We start from the raw sequence: 12,361 nt of genomic DNA, 5'->3' as shown, positions 1-12,361 counted from the left end.
CAGCAAGACATTATAACAGACTGGGTTACAAATTGAACATAAATGGTGCATTGAGCCCTGATTTGTGAGAGATTCTCTAATGGGGTACAGATGGCTTAGAAACATAGACTGGCTCAGGAGATTGGTGCTCCCTTAGAGGAATGCATTAACGATGGTAGAGAAAGAATTCACAAAAGGGCCGGGATAGCTGTTAGCCACAAGGGGGGGGAAGGGGGTTAGGTTTAAGCACCATAGGGGGCTTAGGGCTAGGCTGTGGACAGGGGTGGTTAGGGTTAGGCATCACCGGGAGGGGAGGGGGTTAGGGTTAGGCACTAAGGGTGCATTAACGGGAAGGGTTAGGGTGCGGGGTAGGGAGGGTTAGGATGCAGAAAGGGAGGGTTAGGGGGTGAAGGGGGGAGGGTTAGCATACTTACCTAGCCCCTGTCGGGATTCTCAGCATTGGGATGCCGCTCTCAGTGTTTTGACAACTGGCATCCCTACTGCCGGTCTCCCATACCCAAACCCTTGTGTGGCATGATGTCTGCATATAGGTATTTTGGTGGAAAATGTGATGTTTCTGTCTGTACACAGACCTGCTAATCTTTCTGCATTCAGTACATGTTTCATGCCTGTAATAGAAGTTCTCATTGTAGGAAGAATTGAGCAGCAGGGAGACTGTGAGCGTAGAGATTGCTAAAGCTCTGGAGGAAACGCGGAAGCAGAAGGAAGAGCTCCAGCAGCAAGTGAGTGACTGCACACATGGGAGACATTAAGTCAATATTAAGCCAGCTCGCTCAGTAGATAGCAGATGTTGGTGGATAATTTGTCTATGACCATTTGTCATGACCTGGACCTGGTAGTAGACCTAAAGAAGCAAGAGATGTATTCAAGGCATATTGGTTTGGAATTTATTAAGATGACACAGAAGTATTAATATCTCTCCCGAATGGGCCCTATGAGACATATACCTTGATCAAAATTTACCTAAACCACAACTGGGTCAACGAATTTTGTTAGCTAAAATTGCAGCAGCAAGAAAGAAGACCATCCTGTCTCAGTGGATATCCACAGATACCTTGACATTACCTTTGTTAATACCTCGTATTTCCTATTTGTTCCACATGGATTGGCTTGAAATGTCAATTAACAAGGAAAAAAAGGTCAAAAAGTTTTGCGCTACCTTCTGAGACAAAAGATAATTTACGCCAAGCGGTGAGGCTAACAACTTGGTACAACCTAGAAGTTGTTTCAACAGGAGGCTCACCCTTCTAAAGTAGTAATTTGGCTGACCCATAATGTTTATTGGGGATACGTGCGGTTCTCTCAATCCATTTGTTTCTGATAACTTATATATATATATATATATATATATATGTTTCATGATAAACATGGAATGTAACTGTTTATATATTTGATTGTGATACATTGTATACTATATTTATTTTATTAATGTATACAGTTTACCAATAAAATATTTTGGAAAAAAAAAAAAAAAAAGATGACACAGAAGCATGTAATGTACCTTGTAATAATTGTATCCACTGCTTAATGACAGGTGGCAGATTTGACAGCTGTTATTGGGGTGAACACTCAGGAAATCTCCCTGAAGAATGAGCAGCTGGTGAGAGAGGCTGAAGAGGCTGCCATGCTGAAGGGAGGTGAGCAGTGTTTAATCTTTATTTAGTACCAAATTCAAAATACTACACTTGTTCTGCACAGTTGGCGGCTCGCTGTGCCCCTGACAAGCCACAGTGCTAAGGGCTTGTGTCCGTTTAAAGGTGGCTTTCTTTATTTTATTTTTTTAAAACAATATGATCTGTGTTTAGCTCTGTTCTCTAATTGATGTTTCACCTCCGTGATTGTGTAACATATAACACAATTCTGCTGTTCAGTCTCCTTTCTGAGCAGCCAAATCTAAAGGAAATGTGTGGACACTTTCAGAAGGCCAGATTGTACTGATCTGGATGCTCAGCAACAATCATAATGGATAGCATGGGGCACATTCATTGTTGTCGACTTGGTGGAGAACAGTCAGATTGGTTTGCCCCATTGTTCTGTGATCATTTCCTATGATGCGGTCTCTTTAATTGTTTGTTTTTATTAGATTATGATGTTATCGTGTTACGAATGCAGCAGCTGCAGTCAGAACTGGAGACCTACAAAGCCAAAGTAACCCAGAGTGTGGAGACTGCAGAGAAGCACGCCAGTGCTGTCCAGCTGCAGCTTCAGGAGCAGAAGGAGGCCCTGCTGGCAAGGGAGTCACAGGTATGGCAGTACTCGAGCACTTGCCTGCTGACCGCATATCCCAAGTTACTGTAAGAATGTTGTTAAGCTGGGTAGAGCGATGTCTGGATGATTTGCCGTTCTGTAACGACATCGCTCAGTGGGTACGCTCAATATGCGCTGTCACATGCAAAGTCGTCAGGTTTGATGTGCTGCACATTAAACCTAGCGATATCGCTGGTGACATGTAGTAAGTTAATAAAGGACGGAACAGTGATCGTTCTATCATACATTAACAATTGCCCGTAATTGTGAATGTTAAAGGGTATATACTTGTGGGTGATTGTACATCCACCTATGGTGTGTTATCCTGTTTTGTGTTCACCAGAAGGTGACACATCTGTGCTTGTCAAAATAGCGAACTATTGATCACTGTAAAAAGTATTATTGCATCAGTTTTCATAGTGATCAACTGCTGACTACTCTATCAAATTTCTAATGAAAGGTCTAGCACCTGTAACATTATTGCTCAGTGCTGTGTGATGCTTTGATGGGACATGTGAGAATAATTACGAGCATTGCAGCTTCTGATTGGTTCTTCACTCTCCGCATCTACAGGCACTGTGCGAAAATGTTCTCCACTTTAGATGGTAGTGGTGCTGTAAGTAACAACACCAAGACACATCCAGTGATTGATCCATCTGTGAGATGGTGAGCACATGAAACCCAATAAGATTATGATCTGCCCATAACAGCAGTAGTCGTAACTTGTATATCGTAATATCTTTAGATTATGTTCCTTTATCGAGGAGAAATGTAGTATACTTTCCCACATGGAGTATGCCTATGCAACGGGAGTCCTATACTTCTGTTGTAGTAGATTGGCTGTGGAAAAATGATGTTGGGTGATTTTTTTATTTATTTTTTAATAATTGTGAAGTCCACATGCCCTATGATGTTTTTCTTTCCATTATCATATGCAACAAATTTGTTCCCCCCCCCCCCCCCCCCCCCCCACTGTGCTCATCACTAGGTATCCTCACTGCAGGAAGAGGTCTCCACTCTGCATGAACGTCTGCATGGTACAACCACTCAGGAACCTAACGGAGATGTGACCGTGGGGGACATTGTACAGCTACAGAAGGAGAACCGAGAGATGGAGCAACAAATTGCTGAAAAAAATAAGGTGTGGCTGGCAGGGAAAGTACAGAGCTATTCTGTGCCTCCTCTCAGCACTAGATATTTTTACTAGTGAGTTAAACGGTTCCTCAATCTGAATTTTTTTTTGTTCAAAATAATACCGGTATCCCTGATTTAATGTTAGCTTTCATTTAGCCATTGAGTGGCCCAGACTAAAGGTCACTTAATGTAACGCCTACAAACCTTGTAGGGAAAGCTCCAGTCTTCTGTGTGCCCTTGGATAGAAGGTTATGGCACAAGCTAAACATTTTGTCTTCGTATAAATAAAGTGTTATCTCTAGGTCAGTTTTGTCTTCTGTGATAGTACATAATGACGGAAAGGGGGGGCTGGACTGCACTGCACACCCGAGTTTTAAACATAATAAAATGTGCTACCATGCTGAGACTTGTAGTGCCATGCAGGTAAAAGCAAATGCAGGTGCACACTCTACGCACTGATAGTCAAAATAGTTTTGATAAACTCTATATTAACATGGAGTATAATTGAGGTTCTTAGCACATGTTTGGGCAAAAATGTATGCCCATCCACTACGTCATGGTGAGCCCCATCAGATGGGTCCTTAACATCCTAATACTAACACACATCAATTTATCAAAGACTTACCATAATTGACATTATCAGGGCAGATGGGAGCGGTGCTAACATCAAGCTGAAGGAGTCTCAACCTTTTAGTGTACATTATATGCACCAATATCGAGGAATGGGTGAGTGGCTTGGACTGTACACCCACATTTTAAACATAAGAGGTGCTACCATGCTGAGACTTGTACTTGTAGTACCATACAGGAAGACGAAGGTGCATGCTCTTAGCACTAAGAGTACTGATTGTCAAATAGTTTTGATAAACTCTACAATTAACATAACCTTTTATTTGTGTATATAATGAAGGTTGGTAGTAGCACCTGCTCTAAAGTTATTTTTTATCAGCACAGGTTCCTGGCTATTTGCACTTTGATGCAGGTCTGGATCACTGAAGTGCAATCTAGTATGGGCATACAGTTATCCATGACCATAGAGCTGTGTCCTATCCTCTGGACAAATCTTTTTGGCTTCAGTTTTTAAATAGCAATTGACATAAATCTTTTCCCCATGCCTGGCATCTAGTCTTAAAGTACGTTGCAGTAATACAGGGTCACCCGACTGGCTTAAGCTGTGTACACACTGGGTGATATATCGGCTGATATATCGCTAGCGTGTCAGCGGGTGTGTACCCCCGATACATCTGAAGATATATCAGCTCATCTGCCTGTGTGTTTGGGTGGTCAGCTGACCACCTATACACTGGCTGCAGGGAACACCGGTGACTGACAGCTCCACTGGGCAGGCAAATCGAATACCCGCCCAGTTGTGATGTCAGGGAACACACATCGAGCAGTCAATCAGTAAGTTTGTAAAGCTTACCTTATCTGCCGCTGTGTCGGCGGATCTGCCTGTCAGTGGAACCGTTGGCACAGTGTGTAACCAGCTCCAAGGTAAGTACACACTGGACGATGCGTGCCAGGATGAGATGTTGACATGTTGGGCTGACACTGTACCGCGGGTACATATTAGAGCGATGTTATGAACAACGGAACGATCACTCATTCTGTCCTTCATTAACATGAATGGGGCCGCTTGATGTGCAACACATAAAACCTGACGACGTTGCATGCGACCGCGGTAACGCGCATACACACTGCGCAATTGGCACGATACGTCGTTACGATATGGCCAAATCGTAACAACATCGCTCCAGTGTGTAACTAGCTTTATAGAATAAAGGGAAAGGAATCTGGGAAAAGCTTCTGCACCAGTAAATAATTTATCAGAGATAAATGTGGAACCCCAATATCGGAAATAATAAATATCAATATTTATATGATATCTGGGGCGTGCTGCTTGGGACAAGATTAATCATACAAGAAAAAGAAAAAAGAAATGTCCCTTTGTTGGCGCACTTACAAGAAATGTGATTAAAAATTAACTTTTAATAATCAATCTTAAAAATATATATAATAAGTAATAATCTCTCCAGTGAAATATAAAATATGAAAAAAGTCTTTGTGTGTTTATTACTCATATAAATTGTCTTATTACCACACCTGCGCGTGTAATGGCAAATCAAAGATGGACACTAGTAAATTGGAAATCTATCACAAAGAGGTCGTAGAATATATGTAAATCCAAAAAATAGCAAATCAAAAAATGGCAACAAAGGGACATGTCTGTTTTCTTTTTTTATTTTTCTTGTACCTAGCTTTACACTAACATGATCTATTTTCCCACAGACTATAAAACAGCTTCAGCAGAGGATGGCGGAGCTTAAGAAGACGTTGCAGAAGGAGCTGGTGAGTAGGTGGATAGATAATCTGGTGCATTGTGTTGTGGAAATTACATGCTTCTAAATGATCCCGTTTTTGTTTTATTTCTTCCTGTTTTAATAACTTTCTTGTTTCTAATTATGCTAATTAGATTACATGTCTGGGCCCCCATCCCACCAAGTCAAATTATCTTTTTGCTTTTAGACCTGCTGCTAATCAGGTAATTAGCCGATCCATTCAGACAGCTCTCCTCCACACTGCTCTCCTCCACACTGCTCTTTATCTCTTTCTTTTGTTTCATTCGAATACAGGCTCTGCCAAAGTGAGCACTGTATATAATAAGTAGTAAATAACAATTACACAACATGGAGATAAAATAGGAATGGGAATGTTTATAAGAGCTTTTGTTTTGCTTTGCCTGCAGTTCCTTAGCGTCTCATTCACTTATACCCCTTTTACACCAGAGCTAGCACCCAGGTTATTGCAGGGTTATCCCACGTAGCTCCTTGGTGTAAAAGGGCTAAGGGTTCACAATGGTTGTAGCAGACTTCCTTTATCCTGGATGCATCCTCTTACACAGAAGAAAGGGCCTTAGACGTTTGGCTAATGCTGCAGTGATGTATAGGGTGAGGTGTATAAAACCTTGGGCAACTGACAAGAGGTCCCAAATTGTTCCTGTCTGCAAACTCCCATTTCCTACCTGAGCTGGTAAAAATCATCAAGGATTCTTGCAGAACCAACTAGTTTTCATTGCTGAAGTCATGGTTTTCTTGCTAATTGGAGGCCATGTTCGGTCACCCTTTCTCTTTTAGCCCATCTATGCGGTCCCTATGTGCTTCCTCACTTGGATGTGGATGTACTACCTATGCAGAAGCTTCCTTTTTCCAAGTCATATTTGGTGGAAGTAGTGCCTATGCAGAAGCTGCCTTTTTCAAAGTCCTATTTGGTGGAAGTAGTACCTATGCAGAAGCTTCCTTTTTCCAAGTCCTATTTGGTGGAAGTAGTGCCTATGCAGAAGCTTCCTTTTTCCAAGTCCTATTTGGTGGAAGTAGTGCCTATGCAGAAGCTTCCTTTTTCCAAGTCCTATTTGGTGGAAGTAGTACCTATGCAGAAGCTGCCTTTTTCCAAGTTCTATTTGGTGGAAGTAGTACCTATGCAGAAGCTTCCTTTTTCCAAGTCCTATTTGGTGGAAGTAGTGCCTATGCAGAAGCTTCCTTTTTCCAAGTCCTATTTGGTGGAAGTAGTACCTATGCAGAAGCTGCCTTTTTCCAAGTTCTATTTGGTGGAAGTAGTACCTATGCAGAAGCTTCCTTTTTCCAAGTCCTATTTGGTGGAAGTAGTGCCTATGCAGAAGCTGCCTTTTTCCAAGTCCTATTTGGTGGAAGTAGTGCCTATGCAGAAGCTGCCTTTTTCCAAGTCCTATTTGGTGGAAGTAGTGCCTATGCAGAAGCTGCCCTTTTCCAAGTCCTATTTGGTGGAAGTAGTGCCTATGCAGAAGCTGCCTTTTTCCAAGTCCTATTTGGTGGAAGTAGTACCTATGCAGAAGCTTCCTTTTTCCAAGTCCTATTTGGTGGAAGTAGTACCTATGCAGAAGCTGCCTTTTACCAAGTCCTATTTGGTGGAAGTAGTACCTATGCAGAAGCTGCCTTTTTCCAAGTTCTATTTGGTGGAAGTAGTGCCTATGCAGAAGCTGCCTTTTTCCAAGTCCTATTTGGTGGAAGTAGTACCTATGCAGAAGCTTCCTTTTTCCAAGTCCTATTTGGTGGAAGTAGTGCCTATGCAGAAGCTGCCTTTTTCCAAGTCCTATTTGGTGGAAGTAGTGCCTATGCAGAAGCTGCCTTTTTCCAAGTCCTATTTGGTGGAAGTAGTGCCTATGCAGAAGCTGCCTTTTTCAAAGTTCTATTTAGTGGAAGTAGTACCTATGCAGAAGCTTCCTTTTTCCAAGTCCTATTTGGTGGAAGTAGTACCTATGCAGAAGCTGCCTTTTTCCAAGTTCTATTTAGTGGAAGTAGTACCTATGCAGAAGCTTCCTTTTCCAAGTCCTATTTGGTGGAAGTAGTACCTATGCAGAAGCTTCCTTTTTCCAAGTCCTATTTGGTGGAAGTAGTACCTATGCAGAAGCTGCCTTTTTCCAAGTCCTATTTGGTGGAAGTAGTGCCTATGCAGAAGCTGCCTTTTTCCAAGTCCTATTTGGTGGAAGTAGTGCCTATGCAGAAGCTGCCTTTTTCCAAGTCCTATTTGGTGGAAGTAGTACCTATGCAGAAGCTTCCTTTTTCCAAGTTCTATTTAGTGGAAGTAGTACCTATGCAGAAGCTGCCTTTTTCCAAGTCCTATTTGGTGGAAGTAGTGCCTATGCAGAAGCTGCCTTTTTCCAAGTCCTATTTGGTGGAAGTAGTGCCTATGCAGAAGCTGCCTTTTTCCAAGTCCTATTTGGTGGAAGTAGTGCCTATGCAGAAGCTGCCTTTTTCCAAGTCCTATTTGGTGGAAGTAGTGCCTATGCAGAAGCTGTCTTTTTCCAAGTCCTATTTGGTGGAAGTAGTACCCATGCAGAAGCTGCCTTTTTCCAAGTCCTATTTGGTGGAAGTAGTACCCATGCAGAAGCTGCCTTTTTCAAAGTCCTATTTGGTGGAAGTAGTACCTATGCAGAAGCTGCCTTTGCCAGAAAAGTTCTCCATATGAATGTTACTTTTTAAGCATTCTTAATACTCATTCCAGGTGTCTTTGGGCCATCCTAACATCTGTTATTCCCTGTTCTAGATACTGAATGCCCGCACCAGCCCATCCAGGATTGTAGTCTCTCTGTCCTTTGCAGCTGCTTCTTCCACCATTTTGTTTTTCTCTCCTGGCTAGGTTAATGCAAAAGCTTAATGCAAAAATTTAACTCGGAACACACATGAATTACAAAGATTCTGTAGCTTGCTGACTTCAAGGGGTATATTTATATTTACTAAAGTGCAGATTTTTTTAGAAATGGAGTTGTTGCCGATAACAACCAATCAGATTCTTGCTATTATCTTCTAGAAGGCGTTAGATAAATGATAAGTAGAATCTGATTGGGCAACATCTCCACTTCTAAAACCTGCACTTTAGTAAATATACCCCCAAGTCTCCATTTCATCTGGTTTTAATCAGCCACAGAACCTTTGTAATTCACTAGTGTCCAAAGTAAAGTGATGATATGGCAAACCTAGTTATAGGGAACACATATTATGGTATAACAAAACTTCAGGTAATGAGCTCTTAGTTTGAGTTTTGTTTATTTCTTTGTTTTGTATGTTTCTTATTAAAATATATAAAGCCTTTCACTAAAAAGATACAATTTAAAAATATATTGCTTTAAAAAGAAAACAAAAGACAAACTCATGCACAATAATAATCTGCACTAAAAGTCATGTCTATAGATTCTGTGACATTATCACCTTGATTCATTTCATTTTGAAATTCTTGTGCATAGGAGCCAGAACCAGTTTCTTTAGCTGCTCTTCTCAACTCCTCTAAACTACATGTTTTATTTATAGAGACTTAAACCAGACATGGAGGAGAAGTTGAACTCTGATCCACCAGTGCTTCCTCTCACAGTGACCAATAACGCAGACCTAAATGACTTACGGGAGATAAACTTTGAGTACTTAAAACACGTTGTGCTGAAGTTCATGTCCGCTCGTGAAGCAGAGGTGAGGAGTTCTTTGGAAAACGATGTAACATTTATAATCAAAAACTATCTTTTTATACTTTTCATTTTTAAGACACATTGCAATGAGAGCTATGTTCATTATGGCCCCCCATAATACTGGGAAAACCTCGAGGAGTCACAGGGTATTTCCGCCGTTTAGTCCATGTCAACAGATGACATCAGCAAGATGGAAAATGTACACAGCCTCTAAATATATGACGCAATTAATGGTTTTCTTTAATGATGTTTTCAGGCTTTCCATCTTATCAAAGCTGTATCAGTATTGCTCAACTTCTCTGTGGAAGAAGAAAATCTACTTAAAGAAACTTTAGAATATAAGGTAAAATATTATTTAATAGCATTCTAATTTGTCCTCCTTGTAATTTCCTGGGATTCCCTGGAATACAGTAGAAAGACAGTAACAAGCTGCAGTGTACGTCTGTAGTAAATCTGATGTAGTTTGTGTCACTTACCTGTCTTGGGATTGTGAATTTTACAAGGAATAACAGCTCACAATATAAAGAATATCCAGGTCTGCATGGGTTGGGTACGGGATTCCGGCGGTCAGAATCCTGACGCCAGCGTCCCAACAGGGTTAGGATATTTGTCGTTCAGTATCCTAACCCTTCCCCTCCCCCCCTAGTGCCTAAACCTAAGCTCCCCCTTCCCGCACCCTAAACCTAACCCTCCGCCCTTAGTGCTTAATCTTCTCCCTAACCCCAGTACTATTTACGCCGGGATTCTGGCGCCGACTTTCTAAGCGCTGGGATCCTGATTATCGGGATTGTGACTGGAACTTCTTTTTCTGCAACATTAGCTTCCTTTCAGGACAATTGAACATTTTGTAGACTGTGGGCCTGATTGTGAGTCACGTAATGCAAACTCCATTCCGGACGACCGCTGCGAACGGAACGCTAATGCGACTACACACGTGTTCTGAGCTAAGCATCTATGCGATTGCACTGCATCACTCCTCCGCCTGCAGCAGCTACCGTTGTCGGTCTCATTGGCACTTACATCACCACCTACCACTGGATGAAGGAAATCCGTCTGAACTTAGTGGCCTCTTAGCATAAGCACGACTCAGAATATCCAGTAAGTGGCTACACTTCCAGCAAACCATTCTCCTGAGTGTGTATGCGTTGTTGCCGGCCATTTAGTGGACACAGAGAAAGAGCCGGGATGCAGCCCTAATGCGCAGTGTGCTGAAGCTAGATATAGGCAGCTTTCTGTCTTGCGCGCGACTCACAATCCAGCTCTATGAATGCTCACAACTCATTCCATAATTCTGTGTCATTACAGATGTCTTGGTTTGGTTCTAAGCCAGCTCCAAAGGGTACAGTCCGTCCATCCATCTCCAAGCCGAGGACACCCTGGTCTTAAATGGACGGGAATGTAGAGAATAACTCTTTTATGACTGCACTTTCTATGAAAAGAACATTAACCGCTGGAAGGTCTTGATGTCTTCTAACCACTTTCCCTACTGTGTGTTCTATGATCTTTTCCAAACCTGTTTACACTCCGGGTATCTCGGTGGTGACTTGCTTTGGTTTGAGTGGATGACCAGCCCAGAGACATGACAACCTCAAGCATCTGTAGATATGATCCTATGCAATGGAAGATTCCTGTACTATTCCTATACTGCATATGAAATGCATTCAGGTAGAGCATTTTGACTCTAATATGAAACCATTATCAGATCAATTTTCAGTGTTACAGAGCTTTTGTCTTGCGATACCCGGCCAGCATTTACTTGGTACCGCGAACCCTCCTAACGGATTTATTTCAGCATTTAATACACTTCCAAGGGCTTTTGAGAACAGGTGAGATTCCCGTTCACAGCACAGTGTATTACAAGCTCATTTACCGTACAGCATAAGTTAAAATGGAATCACATGGCTTAAGTACATGCTGTCCAATAAAGGGGTAATTATTGCTATGTCACGTTTCAATATTCTATTTATATAGAAATGGAGAATTAACTTTTTGTTACTGAACATGCACATTATAGGATTCTTGCCATTGATTGAAACAATCTAGAATTGTGTTTATTAACCTTGCATTCCCTATTCCACTTTACTGGTGACCATTAGCTTTAGCAACTGGGACATTGTTATCTGTAACATAAAGATAATTTCATTATTTAGCTTATTAATCATTCTAAAGAACTATTTTTCTTTTAAAAGATATACTGTCATTAAATATAGCACATTTATCTTGCCAGCAGACCTGATCCCCTTTATCTAGCGATATAATATTTAAATATTAGATGTCGTTGACGACATGCGGGAGCGTACACACTTGCCGGGAGCGAAGGCGCGACAGCGTGGGCTATGCTGCATTCGGCAGCATGGCCTCCGCTGACGATATCGCGAGGGGCGATGTCGCTGATGACGCGCAGCGTCATAGTGGGTACACACTGTCCGATGTGGGCGATATGTCGTCCGATCCACCCAATCGGACGACATATAGTCTAGTGTGTACCCAGCTTTAGTATTGTGAAAAAAAGTGGATGCAATTATGGTTGTGATTTGGAGCACGAGCTACAAACTGCATCTTCAATTTCTCCCCAAAAGAAGATCAGTCTAGCAGAGACCACTAGGGACATATTAAACTAAACCTATCAATCAAAAACCAATAACCCATGGGCCACGATGCACCTATTAATACAGGTTGTTGTCTCTAGTGTTTGTAATCAGTATTATTATACATTTTTTGTGTCATTGTAGCAATACTGTGCTGTTGATTGTGAATCAGTTTTACACTCCTTCAAGATGTTGTTTTTTCTTTAAGACTTTTTATTGAGTTTATACAAAGTAATGAGGAGAGGGAACATACTAGGAAATAGAGATGGGAGAACCAAAAGCATATTGGTAAACTAGACATAAAATTTGTTTTTTTTATTGAGTCTTCCCTTCTAGACATCTTAGTTATACTTGGGACATTGGTGGTTAAACTAATGAAGTTCTTTATGCCCAGGCAGAA

The 12,361-nt window shown here is 41.6% G+C and overlaps 1 protein-coding gene across 7 annotated transcripts in view; it reads left to right on the top strand.

Moving 5' to 3' along the window:
• GOLGA1 (golgin A1) overlaps positions 1 to 12,149 on the top strand; it is a 43,226-nt gene extending 31,077 nt beyond the window's left edge. For 6 of the 7 annotated variants that reach the window (XM_088471104.1, XM_088471106.1, XM_088471100.1 and 3 more), the window contains 8 exons: positions 633 to 722; positions 1,535 to 1,637; positions 2,084 to 2,244; positions 3,236 to 3,388; positions 5,671 to 5,730; positions 9,222 to 9,377; positions 9,630 to 9,716; positions 10,679 to 12,149. In XM_088471104.1, the coding sequence (XP_088327230.1) occupies positions 633 to 722; positions 1,535 to 1,637; positions 2,084 to 2,244; positions 3,236 to 3,388; positions 5,671 to 5,730; positions 9,222 to 9,377; positions 9,630 to 9,716; positions 10,679 to 10,759 (891 nt within the window). In that variant the 3' untranslated portion in view covers positions 10,760 to 12,149. The remainder of the gene's footprint in view (positions 1 to 632; positions 723 to 1,534; positions 1,638 to 2,083; positions 2,245 to 3,235; positions 3,389 to 5,670; positions 5,731 to 9,221; positions 9,378 to 9,629; positions 9,717 to 10,678) is intronic. The other variant, XM_088471105.1, reaches the window with a different exon arrangement.
• Positions 12,150 to 12,361: the final 212 nt, after the last annotated feature.

The sequence above is a fragment of the Taudactylus pleione genome, unplaced genomic scaffold (assembly GCF_031769625.1).
Source record: "Taudactylus pleione unplaced genomic scaffold, aTauple2 ptg000110l, whole genome shotgun sequence".
NCBI classification, from domain to species: Eukaryota; Metazoa; Chordata; class Amphibia; order Anura; family Myobatrachidae; genus Taudactylus; species Taudactylus pleione.
The sequence above is the reverse complement of the archived record's forward strand: the minus strand, read 5'-3'. Positions and strand labels throughout refer to the sequence as shown.